Source organism: Corvus cornix, chromosome 1 (genome assembly GCF_000738735.6).
Source record: "Corvus cornix cornix isolate S_Up_H32 chromosome 1, ASM73873v5, whole genome shotgun sequence".
NCBI classification, from domain to species: Eukaryota; Metazoa; Chordata; class Aves; order Passeriformes; family Corvidae; genus Corvus; species Corvus cornix.
Genome location: NC_046332.1, coordinates 107,059,578 through 107,084,204, shown reverse-complemented (window position 1 = coordinate 107,084,204; position 24,627 = coordinate 107,059,578). Strand labels below are relative to the sequence as shown.

The window sequence follows — 24,627 nt, the reverse complement described above, 5'->3', positions numbered from 1 at the left end:
ATTGTCAGTGTTTGTTCATGAGCTGTGGCTTTGTATCATCTATATCACTATTGGAACAAATATGCCCATCATGATTTTTACCTTTAAAAAGGCAAAGTCACCCAGTTAGACAACAGAGCAGCAGCCATGTGCTTCAGGACCTCAGTCTCAAACCCAAATTATACTCTAAATTGTTTGGTAGGCTTAGATTCTGTTTTGCTTTCATGGCACTGCCACACACATTCATAAGAACAGTGTTGTCTCCTGTAAATTAGTGTTTAGTTTGCGGTGGATTTAAAAAATATCCATGAGATTGTTTGAAGTTGTATGTTGTGCTTTGTCCATACCAAGCATCCTTTCTTGTATCTTTTATTAAAGGTATTGAACTTAGTCAGTGTCCATGTGGTTACACTGAAGTCATGAAGAATACTACAACAACTGACAAAACATTACTGTACTTATGTTGGAATATGTGAAAGAAACATGAAAAAGATCTACTTGTACCAGCTGGAATCAATTCTAGTTTCAGTCTCTGACAATGATCAAGTACATCCACTACACAGTGGTCTGCAGTGGACACTGACAGAATTCACTACTTTTGCCTGGTGTAGAAGTTATTACTCAGCCATTGTCTTAGTCCAAACACAACTTTTTCCTTCCTATCTGAATTTCTGCAATACTCAGAATCAAGGATATCTTTCCAAACAAAATCTAAGGAACTGAAAAGAAAGAACTCAGTATTCATTCCTAGAGATGCAAGCTCTTAAAAAAACTGAAAAATGTTAGTCTCTTTCATTTCCTTTACTTATGCATGCCCTTTCTGCACTGTTTTACCTTCAATTAAAACAATACAATTACTAAATAATAATCCTCTTATCTGGGAAATGCACATTAATGTTTGGTGTCTTCACCATTCTCTAAAACATGGGAGAAAAGATGACATTCTGAAGAAGTAGGTATATAAACAAGACTAAAACAATCACTGCAATCACTCATTTTCTCCTTCAAAACCACATGAGGATAATGACATTACTTACTTCCTGTGGGAATCAAATCTCTATCTGGTATGAACAACTTGTATCCATAATGCTTTTCCAGCATATCTGGTAGAATCTCAAGAGCAAATCTTTCTTCTTCTCCAGTTTCTTGATTCCACTGGTCAGGATCCACTTTGGTATAAGATAGATATGCATCATAGTCTTTGTTGTCTAGGGAAAGACAGAAATTAAGTTAGTTTATTCCTTATTCTAGCAGTTTTCCCAGATATTTCCCCAGGTATTACTTCCGGGAGACTTTTCCAGGAATAGGAAATGGTTTAGATTAAATGGCAAGCTTTCACCCAATCTACAGATATGCATCCATTCAGATTTCCTGTTTCACCTGGTAGACATAATCCTTAGTTACACAGATGCAGGGAAGGAGGGGTCCATATCCATAGACAGAAGTCAGTTTATGTAAGAATCCAGATGAAGAAAATCCACTCAACTGCAGGGTGACAGCTCATAGCACAAAAGTCAAAAGTCACTGTGAAGAGTATGCATTCTTCTCTAACATAAAAGGGGAAAGAAGAGCATGGAAATTCCTAAGCTAATGTGCAAATGTCTCTGCTGCACAGTACAAGCATTTCAGTCTTGCCAGAATTTTACTGTAAATTTAGGACCTGGGGCTGAAATGCTCTAATTGTACGTATAGAATTCCTTGTAAAACTCTTTAGCTTTCCAGGTCTGAAATTATTGCAAAGCTTAAATCTTTGCAGCGTCAGCTCCTGATAACGCAGTTTAAGTGTCTTGAATTCTGTGCATTTAAATTTGCAAATTTAATGTTGCATTAATGTACATTTCATTACTTAACTGTGCGTTACTTCACTTCAATATGAGAAATAACCATGCCTGTGTTTTAAATGTACTTGAAAGACTGAATCAAAAGAGCCACCATTAATTTTCATTAGGAGGTCAATAATACCAAGTGCTCTTGAACTAATTCAGTGGAATAAGAGGTCACGTTTTGACTTTTGTTGTGAAGAAAGCAGAGGAAAATCAATGGCAAGAGTAATGAAATGTTAACATCCTTCTAACTCTCTTGACAACATTATGCACAGACTACCGAGAATATCAATTGCTTGTAAAAGAGATCTGATTGAATACTCTAAATACTGTGTGTCATAAGTAATGTTATATTCAATCAGTGCTGACTTCATTTATTCATTGAGCTGGTCCTTTCTTCATTTTGCACCTTTTTGTAGTCGGGTAGCATTATTTAGAAAAGCCTGCCAGCTGTAGGGTGGATGCAAAGAGTGTAAATGAAATTAATTGAGCGGTGGTAATCTTGAACAGTCCTCTCTCCCTTCTGAGGAACCATGTGCACGATGCTCATTTGCAGATGACAAAACAAATTTGGTTGTACTACTAAGAAATTATGCAGAATTCAAACTGGTTTAAAGGCTGAGTATTGTCTGTTAAGATGGTTTGCACAATCTTACTTGGAGGGGAAATTATTCATGCTATGACACATTCAAAGTACACTTTTTTCATATCATGGAGGCTCCAGCATCTCCACTAAATACAGCTGCATCATCCTGTATTGCAGGGAAAATATCTTTCCCTCCTGGTTTTATTAGTATTTGTAGGGCAAAGAATGGTTGGGGTCTAGGGTATATCTGAATAGATGTGTTCAGGCATCAGGCATGTGGAAGCTCTGGATTAGTTCATCACAACGAGATCAAATGCAGCCTGTGCTCAGGCTGTGGTGCATTCAGTCCGCAAATGATTCAGTCAGCCCCAAACCACTGCTACAGCAAGACTCCAGGCAAAACAGACTGTGAGTTAGAAACTGTCATATCATTTCAACCATTACATGGGGTTCAAAGTGAGAAGTTTGTAAGTGAGCAATGGTCATGGAGCTGTACTCAGCCACAGGTTTAGATAGACCTTAGGGGCAAACACTGAGGGTCAAATCTCAGCTTCATTAATAACACATGGAAAGATTACTTCATTTGGTGGCCCAGGATTTTAGCCAAAGTACCTGTTGCATCACTGGAATATGCATTCTTTAATGCTGTCCATTCCTTTTGATACTCATCCAAATGCAGAGTATGCTATCATACTCCCTGTAACTTTCTACAATGTTAATCCAGAAGAAGTGATATAAATTTTTAGGGGATGAAGCTATAAACGCTTCTTGTTATTCCAAGGATGTGCTCAGCAGCAGTCACTTAAAGGCTCAATGTAAGCATAAAATGAAACCCAGACTCTGTATGAATCTACTTTGTCACATGCAAATGGGATCTTTGGGTAAGTAAATTGCTATCAGACATCTAAGAGCTCATCTGTATGCATGCTCTCTTAACAGCTACACATGAAATGATAAGCTGGTGCCTACATAAAGAAAGACAAAATTTCCTCTTCTACAGGGACCACTGAACAGATTTAACTTCAAATTTGCATTATAGATGTACGTGTTTTCTAATGATTTCCATGTTGCACTGCAAGAAGTCAGCAGTTTGGGCCTGTGAGGGTTTATTAGACTTAAACATTGAAGATATTTCTGCTAATGGGAGCCAGAAAAATTATATATATACATGAAAAATTAAAAAAAATAAAAAAACCTTTATAGAGTAATTTTTTATCAGCCATGTTCAAGCCAGTGACAAATTCCGACTTTTAGCTGGCATGATACATTTTAGCACAACACAGATTAAGAGATCAAAACAAGGAGAAATCCTACGGTGTTGCATTTCACAGCGACCTTAATTTCAGTGAAGCCCTAAGACCTAGATGATGGAGTCAGCCCATGTGTCTGCGCATCCTGAAATCCTGAGCGTAGTTTGCAGTGCCTTCAGTAACACTGAGTGCACTGGAGGCAGCTGACCATGCACAAGGGTGCTCCACAGCTCGGTGTAGCCAGCAAGGCTGGGAAGAGCTTTCATTTCCCAATCAACAGGGAACTGGACAGCTGATTCCTTCAGCAGAGCACATGCTCTCCTCTTAAGTACTAGGATATTCATACAGGAATTAGGAGCAATGCACTGATTTAACTCAGTGTTTCAGGATTTCACAGGGAGTTTTTGGAGATAGGAGACTGGATCCTTCCAAATGCAGCAGGGAGGTGCAGCCAAACTGACACAGGAAGCTTTTGTCTTTAAAAAAACATTCTGTGTTCAGGAAAGGCTGCAAAGAACCTTTCAAAATTTCTCAGAGACTGTAGTTGCTTCAAAATTATGGCATTTCTTAACCTGTATTTACTTCACTGTTGTGGGAGCCACATTTAATATATACATTGGGATAGTGTTTATCCTTAATACAATGAAAAAATGTAATTTAAGGCTTAGTTGAACAAAATGCTCAAATCCTAGGTCTTTCAAAATACTTATACTTTTCGTCACACTATTTGCTGTTGCTGATGAAGCTCACTGTAACATTTTCTATTATTTTTAAATGTCAAGCCCTTTTAATGTTAATAAAAAATTAAGAACTACCCACACAATTTTTTCCATGGCATAGTATTTTTTAAATGTAACATTCCTCATGATAATTCATATCCTTGTGCAGAGTGAGCAATGTTGAATTGCATGGTAGGTTTTTTTTTTTCTACTTTGCATCTGAACTTTCTAACCTATAACAATCTCTTCATTTGGAATATAAAGATGATTTGGTAATATTTTATTTTTTAAGAGAGATATATATATCATATAGTACACATGCACTTTAAAAGCTATGAAATAGGAAGAGAGGAAAAAAAGCAGGAATTTTCTTTTGAATTAGCACATTTCATGCACAGAATCTACAAAACCCCATATTCAGTGGAGACATAAATTGAGTTTTTATTGTTTGAATTGCATTTCAGATGTAAATAAATAGCATAAACAAGAAGAGTTAAAAGAAACAGTTTTCCAGCAATAAAATTGTAATTAAATAAGAGAAAAATCCCTTTTTGTAACCAGTAATGTTTAGAAAGAAGAGAGCTGCGTTTTTCTAAGGTGATTTTAATAGAATTTGAAATTGATATTCATAGAACAGGATTTCTTATCGTCACAATTTGCCAATAGCCAATAAGAATATATAAATGAGTGGTGAGACTGCTATTGCAAACTTATTTTGTGCGTCCCCAGGGAAGATTCAGTAATTGCAAAGTCACTAACTTCAGCAGTAATTTCAGTCTAGCTATACCTGCATAGCATAATCATTAACACAAGTGCTTTGGTGGTGCTTAAACCAATAGTAAAAGTTACATTTGAAAGTTAATAACTTAGTCACACAGAAACCTGAAGCATCTCAAAGCATTGCCATTCCTTGCTGCTTAAGAGTTTTGCTGGGATGAAACCCAGGAAATGACTAACAAGTATTTCTTACCTGCTCTTCTCCTGGATTAATATATAATATAGTATATTATATTAATAATACCAGATATTATCTGGGAATTCCCATAGGTTCATCCATGAACCCTGCTGGTCTTTTGCAGTTAAATAATAGCAAGGACAAACATCATGATTACATAAGGACTCCCAGGTGCAACAGAAACTTCAGGGAAGAACCAGTTTCATCAGTCTCCTAATTTGCGCATTGATTTGCTTCCCCTCAGCAAGAAGTAGAAACTCATCTCTCATGAAAGGGCAAACAGCTCAGCCATGAAACAGTATAGCTGTCATGTACCAAATCCAAACCAGATTTCCTGAACCGAGAGAGCTCAGAAGCAGCACATTTTAATCTTATTAGGAGCACTTTGCTTTATTTCAGCAATGTGGTAGAAAGAAATAAAAAAAGCAGCCACTTTGCCACTTTCAGAACCAAAAGCGTAACTTGCCAGGCCTGGGCCCTGCTACCTTCCCTGTAACAGAGCTGCATAGAGGCCCCTGGCTTCCTTCAATTCACCAAGGTTTCCATGGCAAAGAAAGCTGAGAAGAAGACTGAGGACACCACAATGAGCTCCTGCCCAATATTGTAGGTGAAGGAACCTAAAGGCACCAAGGGTCATTGTGAACCTCATCATATCAGTTCTTAAACAAAGCTCTCGCTTTCTAGCTGTCAGCTGCCTATAGCCTTCTTTTTTTTCTTGAGCCTAAAGCTTGACTTCTTGTCAGCATAGCTGTGAGAGAGGATATTTATGCAAATTTCATTAGAAAACTATTTACAACACATTTGGTCAGATTTTGTCTTCAATTGCTACTTATTTTTGCCAGCCTGCTAGCATAAAATTTCTTCTATTTTCCTTTTTTTTTTTTCTTTTAAGATAGTGTTCACCTTTACATATCAATTCTTTGATAAAAAAACTTCCAACAATTTAAAAAGTTAAAAATGTACCCAGGTAATGGTAGTGGCAGATACCTGAAAACTCTTTCTGCTGTTAGCTGTACCACATGCTCTTTCCTTTGAAACTGGAACCTGTAACACCAACGTGTGTGGAAGTTTTTAAGTAATTTTGTCTATCTGACCATGTCCAATGGTTTTTAGCCTGTCATCCATAGACTTCTGGATTTATCCATAACATAAATTAAAACTGGCATACAGATATCTACATATCCACTGGAACCTCTCAGATCTTGAAATGGCAAAAAAAAGTCAAAAGTAGCTGTTTTGGTCACTTTGAGACTCCTGTTCACTCTAAGGCAGGATCATAATGGGCACTACTGAGAGAAGTGGCTCCCCTCTCCACCTTCACTGTGGCTGCTGTGGCTGCCATGCCTGGGGACTGATCCTTGCACAGTTTGATGAGCAGGAACAGTACAACAAAGGAGAAAGTTGTCCCAGGTAAAATCATGAGAAAATTTCCACTGATTTTAGGGCGCCTGGAAGTCAGCTCATGTATTTAGATTTCTATACAGTAGTAATATCTCTTCTGATACAAATAGCTTTTAAGGTCACAGAGTGCAAGCTAGAAGGAAACCAGGACATGTGTTGATCGCAGATACTTGTAAATGGTTATTTTCATTTTCACTCTGTCAGTTAAAATACGATACATTTTTCATAAAGTCATTTAAAAACTGGGAATGGCAGAAAGAGAAGGTCCTTGGAAAATAAAAATACATAAAAAGCAACTGCTAAAACACTCCACAGAGAATGAACATGGTATAAAATCTCTTTTGTTGGAGCTCAGTGTACAAAAAAATAGAAGAAATTACCACTTCTAAAAGTGGATTTCGCTAACATCATGTTAGTCCCTAAAGTGTGCTCTATGGACAAGACTTTTTAAAGTAAGCTTTTAAGATTAAAGCTGCAAAACTAAAAGGGTTGCTTGACATTTGACAAAGATTAGCCCTCAGAAAATCCCAGTGAAGTATATATTTCTGAAAATGTTGTTGTTTTCAGAACAGTACAAACAGTTCTTCATTTGCATAGCACTTCAAGCTATCATCTTTACTGCATATGTGGAGAGATCTTGGACTGAATTTTTCCTCCAACAGATTTGGGAGTTTCTGACCACCAAACTGCTAGTGGTGAGTTATGGCTCTGAGATGCAAGGTCATGCCAAACACCTGTAAGTAAAAAAGCCTCTCCTTTGCAAGGGTCAGAGTGCTTCTCTTGCCCCTGTGCTCCAGTGACCCGGGGAGCTCTCGGACATTCACAGTGAGGTCCCCTGACAGGACATGGGCATGCTATGCTGCTCTGCACTGAAGGACACAATGTGGTGTCCATCAGGTCATCCCCTGGGGTGGAGTCAGCTCCCACACAGTTGGAGAGCACAGGCATGGAGTCAGAGGAGAAGCACCAATATTATTATATTATAAATTAGTAGGGGAGGCAGGGAATCAACCACAAAAAGATAAAAGGGGGATTCAATTCCCATTCCCAGGACTGAGCTGCAGTGTCTGCAGGAGAGAGAAAAAACAGAAGTAAAGTCTAGTCCTGAGAATAAAACTTTGGGAAATTCAACACTGTAAATTCAAGAAATGAGGAATCAACAGCTGTGATCACTTGCTTGATCTTCAGTATCCCTAAAGAAAGTAATAAATCGAGTTCCATTAGCTGTAAGGGTTAAATACTTTGTTTTCAAATACTTCTCACAATTTACCCATGCCTCCCACAGAAATGTGTATGTTAGTTAGCCTGAGAAAAACTGACGTGTCTAAGGCTTGGAAAAGAAAAAGGAATAGTGATGAGATTTGACATCCTGAAGGGCTTGTTCTCTGATCAGGGAAGAAATGAAGCATTGAATTTTAAAAGAGATTTTCAACAGAAAATTTTAATTGCACCTCACCTTTAAAGTGTTTCAAATTCTCTCTGGGTACAATACAGTGCACATAAAAAAAAAGACTATGATATTTTGATGTTTGCTTATCTCCATGCTGTCCTGAAGTATGACAGAACATTGTGTAAATTATGAATAGAACGTGGGCGCTCTGCTGCTGCACTGCAGGAGATGCGATTAGAATAGGATTTTAGAGTTCAGCATTTTGTGTCTGTCAATAACAAACTAAGACAAAGGAAGGGATCTCAGTGTAGGTCTGCAATTTATTTCTGCACAAGCCATAGCTTGGGCTTTTGTGGAACATTTTCTCTCCATCTTTCTTCTTTTGCATGTGTAAGTGAAAGAGACAAAGTGAAATGTGCAGCTGAAGTCACTTCATTAGCACAATGGGTTTTATCCATGTTGCCAGCATATTGAACATAGTAGAAGCTACATGTTTTCATTAGGAATTTGTAAGTAGCATTTTTCTTTTTATATTGCTGTGGTTAAGCACCCAATCTATCAGTGTTTGCGCTGATCTTCTGAGAATCCATTCTTTACCTTCTTTAACAATGACCTTTGCTCAGAAGGATAAACTGAATGGATATTGGTTTTCCTCCTTTTGAATCACAAAACAGTACACTTTAGAGGTCCCTTTTTTTGATGTTTAAAATGCATGACTCAAGTATTGTTGTTCCCAGGTGACCAATGTTTGGGATGGGACAAGAGAGAGAGGCAGGAGTGTAACACCTGGCGGAGTAAATCTGCAAATGAATTGGAGTGATTTGAGAAAATGATAAATGACAGCTATAAAAGCAAGAATTACTGATACTAATAGAGAAAAAATTGTTACATCTATCTAAACAGTTATTATTTAAAGTGTCTATTTCTGCATATTCTAATATGACTGTTATTAAATTCACACAATTTATGGAAGTAAACGTGCCCATTTAAACTGGCGGCTGCTTTGTGGATAAGAGAGGATCTCAGCTTCTGAAAAAAAAGAAAGAAGGTGTCTGTCAAAATCCTCCATGACTCACAGTACCTCTGGGCCTCAGTTTCCTCCTTGGTAAAGTAAATAGAGTAACCTGACTTTTTTCCTCACTGAGCGGCTACATTAATGCATCTTTTTGTAAATCCCATAGAAGGTTACAAAATGTTCTGATGTTCTTGGGCTTGTTGTTCTGTGAATTTTCTATTTTGAATCCTTGTGCATTTTTAGATGGGAGGCAAAAATGGGTCATTCCCTAGTGATTTTATTATGGAAGTCTTATATAAGGACCTGTAATTCTGCAACTGCTCTTTTCCTTATCAGTGACAGATTTAGCCATCACTTGCTTATCAGTACACATTTATTTTAATATATCACAATGGCTTCTGCCTACAGGCTGTTACCTTGACCTGTAAAAAAACTTTAATTAGTATTTCTGCAGGAAAAAAGGTTCTGTCACCAAAGACATAGTGGCAGCACAAAACATCAGGAGCTCTGACCCAAGAAACCAAATCTAATTAATCAGAGCCTGCAGCTCAACCCAGTTTGCTGTTCAACAGCAATTTTGATTAGTAAGGCTAGAGGCAAAGAAGACCTCTTCCTTAAGTGCTTAGAAAGAGAAAGATGAAAATGCATGTATATGTTTGACAGAGCTGGTGCATATATTGTGGATCACTTTTGTTTAGGCTGGATATCCTTGAATCACAGAACAACTTTAATGACCATTTAGCAGCCCACTTCATGATTAAGCAAATGAACTGCAGGGTACATTCCCAAACACTCGGAACAATTTATTGAAACTGATCAGTTTAAACAAGCAGTAAATTGAAATTCACTTCAACCTCTACCTATTTGTTGAATACAATTAGGGAGGACACCCCCTTGCTCACGGAGAAATAAAATTGGTTTTCAGTACTGACAGGTAGTGAAAATCTTTAATGCATCGATGTTGGCAATTTACATTCAGTGTCAGGAATAAAAATCTAAAAGACACGGATGTCTTCTGGAGCTCCAGAGAGCAGCACATACATCAGCTCAGCAGTGATTGTGCTTGTGTGCTGTATGAGGAATGTATATTCAAGTCAGCACCTAAAATTGGAGTTGTTAACACATCTTGAACTGAAATTAAATTTGGGCCTTGGTGGAGAGAAATAAAAGACAGATATTCTTAGAAAGTAGGAAATGTGCTGAGAAGCTGCCTTACCTCCATCTAGTTCTTCAGCTCCAAAATGATTTCTGTAGAAGAGCATAATCTCTATCTTGTAACACTTGTAGATAGTCACTAAACAAACAAGCAGCAGCAGAATAGCACCAAGCCCACCAGCAAGCTCAACTGTGTACATCAGCTCTGCAAAGAATTACAAAATGCAGTAACAACCACATTTCAAACCACAGAAAGATCAGCAACAGACCTTGCACTTTTGTTAAACATTAAAATAAAATAATGAATGATGAACCCCACATTTATGTATTTATTTCATTATAAGACCCTTGAATGAATATGTAATTGATTTTTCTTTATTCTTCAGTAAGTTTTTTTCCTTTGATACACCATTTGAATTGCTCATTTTAAAAATAAATATCACTGGGGAGAAGTATGCAGATAGATCACAGTTTGCTTTACCTAGATAAATGTTGCCATTCGACTTACAATGAAAGCAAAGGTGAATGTTTCCTTTTTGAGGACTATAATGCAAAACCAGCTCTTCCCTTTCTCCTTATACAAATAGAATGTGAACAAACTGGACAAGATTAAGGATTTGATTCTTTTTCCCAAATAAAAAACCCCCCAATATTAATAATAATTAAAAAACCCCACAAAACACTTGAGAGATGTGAAGACACATTATCCAAGGAACCCTACAACCTCACATCTCAGTTATGTGTTAATATTTTTAACACTGTTACCCGGAGGTCTGCAGTTCATCTTTATTCTCACTTTCCCCCAGTGGGCTTAGCCAATGTGTAGACACAGCAAATTGTCCTGACTTGTCTGTTGTGACATTCAGGCCAACCCCCTGGTGTCTTTGCTGCTGTCTGCTCACAGGGTGGATTGAGATCATCACCATGGATCTCTGCTCCTGAGCATGGGGCCTGGTCAGTTGTGGCTGCCCACAAGCGCCCAGCACCACCACCAGAGCCACTTGTTGGGCCAAAGGTAATATGCCACCATGGACTTTTACCTCCCTCAGTTGGAAACGTTGCACTCTCAAGGAAGCTCACAGAGCTCTGTTCCTTTTCATTTGCCTATTGACTGAAAACTGGCGGTGTCAAAAAAGGAGGGTGGGAGGAGGAAGAAACTTGCTAACAATTTTGTAATTTTAAATCACTACATGGCAAATCTGAAGGCCTTCCATGCTTTTCCAAATCACTCAGTTTTGAGTAATGAAAAAACCCCAGATCTTGGAAATCTAAGATACAGAGTTTGCTTCATAAAAAAATCTGTGCTGGAGCAAGTGTTATTTTCACAGTGTCCTCTTCCAGTGGGCAGCTTGTCTGAGTGAAGTACCATGAACCTGGAGTAACCTTTTTTGTGTATGTGTGTGGTTGTGCAGATTTGATAATCCAGCACAATGCAATTCAATTAGAGAAATAAAAGGTTAGAGGAAAAATTGACAATCGCATTTGTTTGACAGCTTCTACTGAGAATCACACACCTTTTTTTTTTATTATTACAAGGCAACTGTAAGAAGATTTCATTGCTCTCTAGAAGACACTAAAAATGTAATAAAATAAAATAAAAAGGCATTTATATTCCATGTCATTCTTTCCAAAACTGTGATGGAAACTCCTTTGTGTTAGATATTTTTAACACTGACATGGTTATTTCAAACTCCCTATACTCTTCTGGTCCAGAGAGGGAAATGTTATTAAAAACACTCAACAAAATATGGTTTGCATAGACAAGTAATGCAGTATTTTAGAATATAAATGGAAATGGAAATTACTCTGCACTGGCTTACTATACCCTGCTTATCACTTTGTAATACAGGTGATGCAGCTGTTCAATGGTAACTAGAAGAAAGACTTTAATATTTTGGGTTGCTAGGCGCAAAATACTCCATTTATGTGCCTGCTGTTATGACTCACTAAAGGCAAAGAAAAACTTTACAACTGGAAAACAGAAGTTTTTTCTAAACTAAGGATTTTTATATTAAATGGAAAGAAATAACTGCAGATATTCATCTGTTTTCTGTTTATGCATGAAATCAGACTAATGCACTGCATCACTTTTGCCATCAGAGTCCCCCTTAGTTACATGTTTCCCCATAAAGTAAGATTATGCCTTTATGTTTGCTTCAGTAAAACCTATCTGAAAGCACACGAAACTATCCTTAATTAGGCAATCGAAGCAAACAACAAAATTCTCTAGTCAGCCTGAAACATACTAGCAATTACCTTTTCATGTGCTGCTGCTGAGCCCATTGGGATCGTACAGAGATAAGGTGGTTCTTTCTTAAACATGTTTGTTTGCAAAGGAAGTTTCATGGTCTATTGATCTAACAGAGCCAGCTTGTATTTTCCTCTGTGCTGGACAGCATCTATCAGCACAAGTTCACTCTGTGTCTTGGGTGCTGTTTGTCAGGGTTCAGAGGCAGAGAGGGGCAGTGATTAGCCCAGCAGATCGTTGCATCCTTACACCCAGCCCATGAGGTGCGTGAGCTAGCCCCAAAGTGCTGGAAGTGGGGCAGCCACATCCATGCAGCACCGTGGAAGGCAGGAGGGATTGGCCTGGGCACAGTGTCGCAGAAGGTTGATTGTTTCCAGGCCTTGAGTTTGTGTTTCTGCAGGATGCTAAACTGTGCCCTAAGGGGTCACTGGCTGGCTCTTAGCTGCCTCAGGGATTTTAGGAGGTGTTCCTCTGTGTTGAGCTGAACTGAAGGTGCAAGAAGCAGAAGGCCTCCACTGTTGGCCCCTTAGGTGACTGAAGCCATTTCCCATTTCTGTGCCTTGGTTTTCCCAATGTGAACTGAGGAAGGTGCTCTGGCTCTTCCCTAGGAGAGGTTACTCCTGAAAGGTGCTCTGTGAGTGCCAAGGGTGCTGGTGATGTGTGTGCCAACAGTTTGAACAATGATGTAGTGACTGTTAAAGCCAAGCTAAAGAGTAGCAGCAAGGTTACAGCCCATGGTTACCTTCATAATAATATTTTTTTCTGCTGCTTTATTCTGCCTTTTACAGTGAGATTTGAGCACAGTTGCTGCAGCAGGCATTACCCTCCCTTTGAAGTGTGATCTGTTTTTCCTGCAAAAATTCGTTTCCTTTAGTGGCTACATACTAAAAAGATTCAATTTCAGCACAATTCCGCATCAGAAGCAAGACATGAGAAGTGCAAACCTTTTAAAATCTATTTAGCCCCTGTGTTGTGTTGCTCAAATTACAGACCTGGCCCTCCTTAAGGAGCTGAGACTGAATGTAAAAAATACTTGAGGAAAATTACTTGGCTAACCCTTAGGGGGACAGGCATTCTGTTAAACACAACAAACGAGCAAGTGCCAGAGAGTTACATCCAGAAGCACAGCAATCATTTAGTTACAGGCAATTAACAAGAGTCTTCCACTAGTACAGGAGCAGTTCTACTCCAAGGAAAACACATTGATTTCTGCAGCAGTACTAGATTGGTTTCTGAATAAATAGCTTCAATTTAAAATAAGATTTGTTACAAGCATTTTGACCAATGGCTACAATTTTTTTCCTTATCAGGAGGCTTTGGCCAAGCAGCTCAGTGAAAGAGACAGCTAATTAAAAGAAGGCATGTGTCCTCTCCAAATATCTAGGACAATATGGCTGGGAATAAATACACTGATTTTATACCTTTTCCTTCCTAATTACTGGGCACATTTGTAGGATATATCTTTAATCTTCACCTGGCTCTAATATTTGATAAACTTCCTTTCACTGTGTCATACAGGTAATTCACTTATCAGAGCTGAAGTTGTAAGAAGAAAGTAAATAAAAGTGTTCTGTCAAAGATTCTTATCTTTTAACTCATATGACATGCTTCAGGGGCTTTACATTTAATGATCTGGAAAAATTTAATATTAATTTTATTCATTATTTAGCCCTCATACAGCTGAGCTACTAAGAAAAATAATTATATTTCAAACACTCTTTTTTCATGATTTATAACTCTTTGAGCAGATGTGATTTATAGCTGTGTATTCAGTTTCTGAGCCTTTTTCAAAATCCAGTTACAGTCTAATTTTGCAATCGCTTACGCAGATTGCTCAACTTCATGGAGTATAAGTAATCCCTCTGAAGTCAACAGGACGATTCACAGAGCTTCAGGTTAGCACATAAATAAATCTTTGCAACTTTGTGGCCTAAACTGATTTCCATTCTCTGCCTGTCTTGGATGATTTAACTCACAAAGAGATAGGGTTTGGTTAGAGGCTGTTCTCAGTTTATTTAGGTATACTTTCACAGACTTCAATTATTAAAGGAACCATAAAGATAATGAATATAATTTTGAAGGAGAGCAGGGACTGATGTGTTAACAACATGCAGGTTTGGTTATGAATGGGTGTGTTTCTTCTAGAGGAAGAAGGAAGCTTGCTAACACAGGAACACTTGTCTGAGTCTCATTTCATAAAGAGTAGGCAGAATTTAAGTTAGCAACAAAGAAACCCATATTCACAGTTTTAAAATGAAAAAGTATGGGTTGTTTTCTATTTTCTTTTCTTTTTTTCTTTCTTTTTTTTTTTTTTTTACCTGCTTAGTAGAGTATTTGTTATGGCATGGCTGTAAAACAAATTATCTTCCCGAAGTATAGCATATGGAACCATGGCTGTATACAGCATATGCATATCCAATGCACATATGTATAGAATCTATTCTCTTTTTAGGGTTTCTTTTTCTTTATTTTTAGGATTTTTGTTTGTTTCAATTGCTGAACAAAATCTGGTTGTGCTAGATGGATATGTGTGAATATCCTACATGGATATCCTATATGGACACTGCTGTGAATAATTACTGATTGATACTGTAGGAGAATAGTACTTCTGATAGCAGTAGAAGCGGATTTGGGCTACTTATTAGCTTGATTATGAAATAATTTCTTAGCACAAAGTATAGGCTTTCTGCCAGTGTGGGCCACGTGTGCCCATGGATGTCTGCAGAGTTGACGGAAGGTGGCTAAGTTTAGTTAGGGTTTTCAATATGGTTTTCAGTGCAGCAGTTTCATTTTATTTATTAGAACTGTTGAGACCTGGCTGTCTTTGTTTATTTTTTGTATCAATAAATAATATATATTCCTGATTCCCTTATGAAAAAGAATTAGTCAGGTTGGGGATTATATATACATAAGCATGTACGTGTGCAAATGCAAGACAGCGATCCTGTTAATCTATTCATTAGTATGGCAGGAAACATATTTGAGCCTTGGTGCTGTTGGATTTCCAGTGTTATTAGAAGAGAGATAGTAAATTATTATAATAGAAGTATATTCTTATCAATGAGATTTTTATTTCTGCTGAGAAGTACAGGATACCTGTTCCAGTAGAAGAGTAATTACACTGACTATCTCCAACAGTATGTTAGCTCAAAAGAGGATAAAGTTGGAAAAATATAGATGCTGCAATGTTACTGAAGCTTGCTACATTTAAATACATAACAATGCATTTTAAAGGCAGTTTATGATAAATATTGAAGGAAAAAAGTGTCATGGTGTGGAACTGCAGTAATCTTTGGTTATCTTCCCCAAATTAATGAATTGGGCATGACCTGAAGCCTTCCTGAGTAGGAGAGCTTCTATTTGTTAATTGTACTACAGAAATCAGACAAGCCCACACTATTACTCCATTTAGATCTTCTGAAAGAAATGAATGTAAGAGGCAATGGGAGGTACTAAAAATGTGGGGGAAAAAAATTGAGTACCGAGTTCCAAGGATGTAAGATCATAAAACATACTGTTTACATTTTTTTTTTCTGAGGATAGCGTTAATGAATAATTTAGCTATGCAAGGATTATAGGAACAATTTGTGGCATTTTATTTTGAAATATTTTTGTCCTTGCCAATGCAGTTTAGACTTGCACTTAGACATTATATAAAAAGAAGAACTGTGATAAAAGTGGTGCAAAAGTTGTTTTAAAAAGCAATCCATTAAAGAAACCAACTAGTTTGACACATTGTCAAAACTAAGATTTGTCAGAGGAAAGCTAGATTTAGGAACATGCTGAGTAATCTTAAAAAAATTTTCACTGGAGGTATCTTAGTCCAATTTTCTAAAGGACGAGTAAAACCTTACTGATTAAAAGAATGGTCTTATGAAGAGTTTCATTCAGGCAGAGGTCTTTAGAATTCTATTCCTTGACTGATTTTAGATGAGGTTAAGTGTTAAAGGACAGTCACTGTTAGTTGGGTTTGGGACAAGAAGGGAGCTGATATTTGACTTTTGGCCCTGTGTCATGAACCTCTTGGGAGAATGAACCTTTGCACTGCCGAGCACAGTGACAACTTGAAGACCTCTTCAATGGCCATAGGTGAAAAAAAAAAAAAATTCCATCAAATCCAATCCAATTTCAATTCCAATTCCAATTCTACAACTTGATGAGGATCTTAGAAAAGCTTTCCCTGCAGCACAGAATAAAAACCGAATGCTTTATACAGTGGAAGATAGACTCGTGTAATATCTGAACTGACCAAGTGGGTCGGAGTTCTTCAACAGTTTTGCTTCCATTGAAACTCAGAGGTTCACTGCAATGAACAAGTACTTAGGTCCAATTACCAGAAGCTGAAATATAACTTACTGCTCTCATATTTCACAGGATGAGTTTCCTTTCAGAAATTTCAGAAGCATTGTGAAGGTTTTTGGTAAAGGGAGATATAACACCTGGAGTTTCTTTGCAGAGGTTAGAAAAGAACTAGTTTCTTTTCTCTTTTAAGTCTTAATTGTCACTCATCACTACCAGTGTGTGAAATTGTGTTTCACTGTGTGAAATTGTGTCCAACTGACTGAAAATGCATATAACACATTCAAGTCTGTAAGTAACAAACCAGATTCACACTATTATGTCAATGTCATTGCAATTTAGGCTGCTTGTCTGCAATTCTATGACCATCAATAACCATATGAAGATAATTTGGTTTAATAAGCATATGAAGATAATTCTATTCAGAATTTGCTATTAGTTTGTACAGGAAATATTAATATGATGTTTATGCATTAAGAAATGATGAGTTTAAAATATGGTAATTTTCCTCAAGATGCATTCCATCTAGGAAATATTATCTTGAATATTTTTCAAACATATATTTTCATGGGCATTTCAAACAGACTCTTTCTCTAACCAATTTACTTCAGTGAAAATACATATTTTTTTTCCTGACAGAAGAAAAACTCCAAACTTGTTTTGACTATCCCTCATTAAGTTATAGTCAACAAGATTCATATATGCTCACTGAGAACACCGATGACAGAGGAAAACAAACCAAAACCATAAAAGAGCCCCAGAGTAGGAAATTAGAGGATAATACTGTGTAGATGACAATGGAAAAAAGGGAAGTAAATAGTTTGAAAAAATGCATGAAAGCATATTACCTTAGTTCTGGTGTCTGTCCCAGGAAAAATACCAGTATATTATTAATGTTTTAAAATAATATCAATACCACTTAAAGAATAATGCCAGGATAGAATTTGAGATTATTTTTGCTGTGGAGTTCTACTTGCAGACATGCAGAGAAGCCTTTCAAAAAAATAATCACATAATTAGATAATAACCTGTATTTACAGCACAATCTATTATTAAATGAGATTATGAAGACTTTGATCCTGCATGAAAGTCATACTTGTCAATACATAACATTGCAGAAGAGCATATTTTTCCCTATGCATTGCATTTTTTTCTCCTACATTGATAGACTATAATCTTGTCTTCTTTAATTGAAAAAATTATGAAAAAAATAGAATTATAGTCTGTGATCCACCTCTTATATAATCTGCAATCTCTGCTCTGTCATTAATAAATTTCTGCTTAGCTGCTGTCAGTACCACTCTCAGAATTAATTTCTAGAAGGTTCTTCTACCTGGCTGAAGATTAACCTGTAACTGCTATAGATGATTGATGGCACCTATCACCAGTAAGTAACAAAATCAACCTTAGATTATAACAAGTAGGTTTTTTTCCCATACAAAAGAGAAAATAAGTTGATTATTGTAAAGGTGATAGGGATATGGTCAGAAGGTGGAGGAAAGGGATGAAAGTTAAATCTTCTGGGTTCTGATTACTCTCTTTTTCCAATCTTTTTGGATAAATTTTGTTGGAATGAATGACAAAAGGAAACAGCATTGGCAATGTCGTGCTTAAGATACTCTACTGCCTTTAGCTTTGAGTTAAATGCTCCCTGTGCACAGCATCTGTGGAAATTTAGGATTCCAGAAATGTTTAGCTGGAAGCAGAAAAACATAGATCATAGGTTTTCTCCACTGGTGTCAAAAAATAAAGAAGCTCAGGAGAAAATAAGGGCTGGGCTCCCTGAGATACTGAGCACTGGTGTTTGCACTAGAGGGAGGTACCAGGAGCCTCAGCTTTTCCCAGTGCTGGTTGCTGAAATTAGGTTCATTTTTCCTGCACAAGTGTTGTTGGAGTCCAGGGGCACTGTGTTCTGCTCCCCTCCTGGAAGTTCATTTCAGGAAAGGAGAGGCTCTGGCTTTCCATTCCAATATCATGTCAGGGGAAGAGCAGAAGCCCCCTTATCCCTGGCTGAATGTGCCAGGCTCTGGTTTGGGCAGGGACCACCCTCAGATGGACCCTGCTTGGGGTTTCTGTGAGGTGAGTGTGTGTCCTTGTTGGGCTGGCCAGTGGAAATATTAAGGACGATGCATCCAGGCTTTTTCTGATGATTTAGACTGTTGACTTCTTGCCCTTTCAGGGCCTGTGTAATTATAGGTATGTCTGAAATCTCCCCCTGGACTTTTAAATGTACAGAGACTCTACTGAGCTGGGCGAAGCAGCAGTTGCAATGGTGTTTGAAAGGCTCAAACTTTGTACCTGAATCCCCACTGCAGCGTTTAGCCCTAAATACCTCTTTTTCCAGGAACTCTATTTGTTCAGCAGCAGAGATTTCTGCTCTTCTGTCCCTTCTGATCCTGGTGATAATGTTCCACATAGGAAGTTTAAGAAGGATTATAATTTATTTTTCAGGTATGCAGTGAACATTCCAGATTCAGCATTTTTGTATTCTTATACTGCTGGGAAAAAAGATCACTAACTAAAAAACCAGACAAAACTAATACGTCTGAAAATGTCTTGGTGTTCGGGAAGCAAATTTACCTAATTTTTAGGTCTCAATTGTTCTAAGTCAGCCAAATAATCAGAAATTAATAAACAGCTAACTCATTTCTAGCAGAGACAAAATGTGGACTAAACAAGGAAACCTAAACCGAAAGGTTGTCATGGTGATATACAAGAGACTAAACAAGCAGTGCAAAACTCCTCTTCCTAGGAGACCTGAGAAACTAGCTCAAATTTTTATCTGTCATGCTTAATTTATCATTTCACTGAAACAGTTGTCAACATGCAAAATGTGTAGAAGGCTTGTATCTGGTACCTTTTGTCTTTCGAGGGCACAACAGATTTTGCTTCTAGATCTATTTCAGATTCAGCCTTACTTAAAGAGGAAAAAAATATTTTTGGGAGCTTTTCTGCTATTTTTGTCCTTTTACTATTTATAAGGGCAATTAAATATTGAGATTACTCCCTCTTAAGCATGTCATCATGAGGCCACATACTGTGGTATGTTTCACTTACTGAGTTCTTTAAGAAAGGAAGCAAGGAAAGTAGATTCTTGCAAAATTCATGCATGCACAAAGTTAGATTAGTTAGAAATCTGGTGGTCACAGAACAGAGAAGACTTATGTGTTTTCATTCTTGGAGGTACTGCTTGTGTGGAAGATAAAATAAGGACTCATCATCAGCATGTGACTTAATAGATGCCAGTTAGTTAAGTATTTGTTTTAAAGTAATTTAAGTTTTAAAATTCTTTCTTTTCGGTGTTCCATCAAGAAATTTGATTATTAAGAACAAACTGTTGGATTTCAGTGGCTTTTTGGGTTAAGCTCTTGCTCTGAGTTCAAATGTCTCTGAACTAGAGTATATAACTACTAGCTGATATATAGTTGAGGTTCAATTACTTAATGTTAATTTCTCATCTCAGTAAATTCAAGAAAATAGGACAAATGCTAGTCTAAGCAGAACATCTGGTAATTCACATCTGCATCTTTTAAGAAGCAATGACAAGAGCTCAAAAAAATGGCTACAAATTAAGTTCTATTAAAATAATTGGAGGTACCCAACAATATGTTTAAATGAATTTATCACAATATCTTGATTTATGTTTTCCTTCTAAGCTTAGACAGACTTTGCATGCTACAAAACTAAATTTAGGGAAGATATCACTGCTTTGATATAAATTGGGATGCCACAAGTACTTCAGCACCCCAGTAAGATCCTGGTTTGCTCACCTTTACAAACAGTCTAAAAAAAACACAGTAATGACAGCAAAGTGCAGACTCTGCTGCTGCTTATTCTTTGCCCTCAAGCCAACGGGAAGCTGCATGAGGGTGGGGAGTGTCAATCCCAGGTATGTGGAGGACCCCCTGGAAGGTAAAGTGGGCAAAGAGGGTCTGGGAGCTTTGATTTGCAGGCAGTTCTCCATCTCCCTGTAATCATCTCTGCAGGAGATGGCTGTGGCCATTAGGCAGGCTGGAATCATGGGATGTGAGTGGTGAGGGGAAACAGGAAGGTTCTTAGAAGTTTCTGTCATGGTGTTTCACTTCAGAAATGTTGATGTTAAACAAAAGTGTTAGAAGGAAAATATCCACAGTCAGGCTATGCAGGAGCCCCCCTGGCATGGGGTTTAGGTGATAGAAGTGGAATGGGATATTTTTTGTTTTCCTAAAATTTGATTTTATTTCTTACAGAAAATTATTACAGTTGTATCACCTGTGGTTTCCTACTATTTTTTTCTCTATTGAGCCTTTACTAATTTTAAAGTTAATGAATTATTAAATGCATCTTTTATAGAGATATAATTAAAAGGCGTTACTGTATTTTTTCCAGTGGCAGCCATAATTAGCGACATCCTTTCTCTTTTATTTTGCAAGTCATACAAATTCCTGGGGAAAAATAATCATTGACTAGTAATTTGGAAGCCAAAATTCATGCTTGCATCTGAGGGAATCTCTACAAACTGACCACCCCTACATTTCACCCTTTCATGGAGAAAAGCTGCATATTTACCCCTTTTATGTAGAAGAATACTGGCATGCCGGCGTCCATTGCCATTCTCGACGTAGCAGGAATAATTCCCCAGGTCTGCCTCTTCGACTGAGTCAAGAATCAATGAGATGGAAACCTCCTGTTCCCCGAGATGTTCCTTGAGAACCCTGAGGAAAAAAACCAACCATCACTGCTGTTCTGCTTGTACCACAGTGAAGCTTTAGATAATCATGACATAATAATGCTACTTACAACTCACGACTCTCTGGCTTCAAATTTGGCTATGGTTTGATGAAATCTTAATTTAATTATAACATGCCCTTTTCTTCCTCACTTCTAATGAGGAGGTTTGGCTTTGTAAATGTTAATGAGAGCTGCAGTTCATTGTCTTCTTTAAGCAGAATGATATGCACATGGATAATGTATCATTGCACACTTTGATGGTGACCCTGATCCATGAAGTCTTGGAATGGTAGAGGAGAGAATATCGAAAACAGTTATTCTGGGGGTTTAGAGTCACACCACAAGTCTGGGCCAAACACAATATTTGTGCTTTTTCTGAGGGTCTACAACACTCTACTCAGAAATAATATATTCATGCCATGGTCTGAGAGATAATTTCTAGAATGCCTTATAAAATTTGATCATGTTTTATCAAACAGTAGGAAGAACTGGTACACCAGGTGCCGCTTGCTTATACAGATTATAAATAAAAGGTGCCACCTGTCTTCCCATTACTTTCTTTCCCTCTTAGCAAGACCATCAGTGGTTTCAGGAACTCAGGAAAGCAAATGACAAATTATTCCAGGCTGTTCCCTCTTGTCACACCTGACAAAAGAAGTGGAAACGAGCTTTTCTGCTCCTCCCTCCACAAAACAAGAAAGTTGTACCAGGGCCATCAGATAGCCAAGCCACTTGCTGAAGGACTTAGGAAAGGTTTCAGCACAAAATGTAGCTGATCTTATTGTCATGTGCCATTTAGTGTATTGATCTTGACTTTTATACAATAAACTTAAAGTACACTGGGGTGCAATACACTTCCTTTTTGCCTGTATCTGGGGATGATGACCTTGAAAATCTCTGTGGTCTTCTTGATTTTGTAATTGTATTGCACATAACTTCTTTTTCTTGGGTTTTATTCCTCTATCTCTCATTTTCATTACAATTATTATTAATAATATGTTTACTATTATAATTAGTATTACAATCTCTTATTTTGTCTCAATTATTAAACTGTTCTTACCTCAACCCACAAGTTTCACTTTTATTCTGGTACTTCTCCCCACCTGAGAGTGAGTGAGTGGCTGTGTGGAACTTAGTTGCTGGCTGAGGGTAAACCATGGCATGCACACTTAATTTGCCTGAATTTCTGAGTTTGAATTTCTGAGTCTGAATTTCTATGATACATAGAAACAGTGATATACACACATACAGAGTTATAAATGAAAAAGGAATCTCTTCAGATCCAAGCAGATACTTCATATTGGATAGGATTTAGTATGCTATCTCAAGCATGTAATTCTCAATAAGAAACCACTTTTGTCCTTAATTTCCAAATGAGGCAGCACTTTTAGGAGCAGAAGTACACGGCGTGAATTGCCAGATCCTCTCCAAAACAAGTATTTCAGCAGATAGAAGCAGCCCACATAACAGGATGCTTGGCTCTCACAGGCCAGATAACATCCTAGGAAACTCAGATTTTTTTCATGAAGAAATCAAAACATTCTAAAAGGGAAGTCAGACTTCAGCATTTATTTAAGGCTTCATGTTTGAAAATACTTTTTTGAGCTGTTTTTCTCAAGATGTTTATTTTTTCTTTATTTTGTCTTACTAAGTCTATTAATGGTTGTTTTTGTAGATCACATTTTGAAAAGGTTACTACATAAATTCCAGCTGGTCAACACTACAGCTCTTTCTGGGCAGCTATTCTGCTTTTGCAAGTCTCTAACATCAGATTTGGCTGAGAAGGGCATTTTTCTGTTCTCTACTGGTGGAGTCAAAAAGGTAAAGCATGGATGTTGCAAAAACAGAGATCAGACCCAAAGTGCTCCTCAGTTAGTCTGTGATAAAAATTATTACATTAAATATAAAAAAAATGGAGAAAAAAAAAAAAAAGCCTTTTCTTTTACCTAATGTCACTTTCCCAGACTCGACTGTCATCCAAATCTTCAATAAACTTCTCCCCTTTCATCCAGTAGATTAAAGGACTGACATCTCCACTATATCCAAAAAAAGCTCGGCAGGTTAGATTAGCAGAACCACCTGTTGCAAAGAATGTAAGAAAATATGTTTATTTCAAATTTAAAATCAGTTGCTTTTTAAAAACCAAAATATTCATAGAGCTCCTTGATTTCCAGCTGCTCTTGAAAGTTTCCAAGAGTATCTGCTTGTCTTAACACTAGGTTCAATACATTTTCTGAAAATAAATCCAATAAAAATGAAATAAAATTATAGGTAAAAACAGGATTTTTTTTTTTCAATAAGTTTTCTGTTTGGTAAGGAAATCAGAGACTATTTCAAAAGGAGATAATTTTACAAAATATTTCCATATTTTCTCTGAAAAAGATAAAAGTTAGGTAAAATAGACATGCAATTACACCTGTGTTAGTTTGGCCTTGCAATGGTTTCTGCAAAGAGACTGGTATTCCTGTAGAGTTCCATTCCCAAGGGATATCTGGCAGAAACATGTGTGCTCTTTGCTAAACTACTTTAGCAGGGAAGTTTTAAACACTGACACTTGAAAAAAAGCACATGAGAACTAATTCTGAACATTGTAAGCCATAAGAATGGGAAGAGCCATTAGCAGAACATGCAGCAAGGAGCAGAAATTTCATATGTAGGTACTGCATTACTTATTTAATCATTATAATGAGGATTTAAAAACCTAATATTCCTTTGATTATTTTCATTTCTGAATCTTACATTGTGTTTGTACCTCTTGGCTTTGGGCTTTCATCTTGAGCACGTACAGGGATCAAAATGGCACCTTGCATACATTTTGTGTGTTGGTAAGACTGGATAAAGCAACAGGACAGGCACAGAGCTAAAGATCTCCCACTCACTGCTGTAAAGAGATTTGTTTCAACATGCACCAACTCTTCTAAACTGCCATGTGCATTCCTATAGTGGATAATTACACAGCGACTTAAGGAAGGTTGGGATTTAAGGTCTTTTCACTCCTGAAGAGAGTATATTCATGGAGTTTATTTTACTGCTGAGACTAAACTCATATTTTATTTACACTTTCAATCTTTTGATTTTTGGACTTAAAAGCTGACTG

General features: G+C 37.3%; 1 protein-coding gene across 2 annotated transcripts in view; it reads right to left on the bottom strand.

The window, feature by feature from the left end:
* The window catches only part of IL1RAPL1 (interleukin 1 receptor accessory protein like 1), a 697,132-nt gene that overhangs the window by 11,610 nt on the left and 660,895 nt on the right, over positions 1 to 24,627 (bottom strand). For both annotated transcript variants that reach the window (XM_010394520.4, XM_010394522.4), the window contains exons 7-10: positions 23,477 to 23,609; positions 21,369 to 21,514; positions 10,335 to 10,478; positions 1,017 to 1,187 (exon numbers count right to left, since the gene is read on the bottom strand). In XM_010394520.4, coding sequence (XP_010392822.2) covers positions 1,017 to 1,187; positions 10,335 to 10,478; positions 21,369 to 21,514; positions 23,477 to 23,609 — 594 coding nt within the window. The remainder of the gene's footprint in view (positions 1 to 1,016; positions 1,188 to 10,334; positions 10,479 to 21,368; positions 21,515 to 23,476; positions 23,610 to 24,627) is intronic.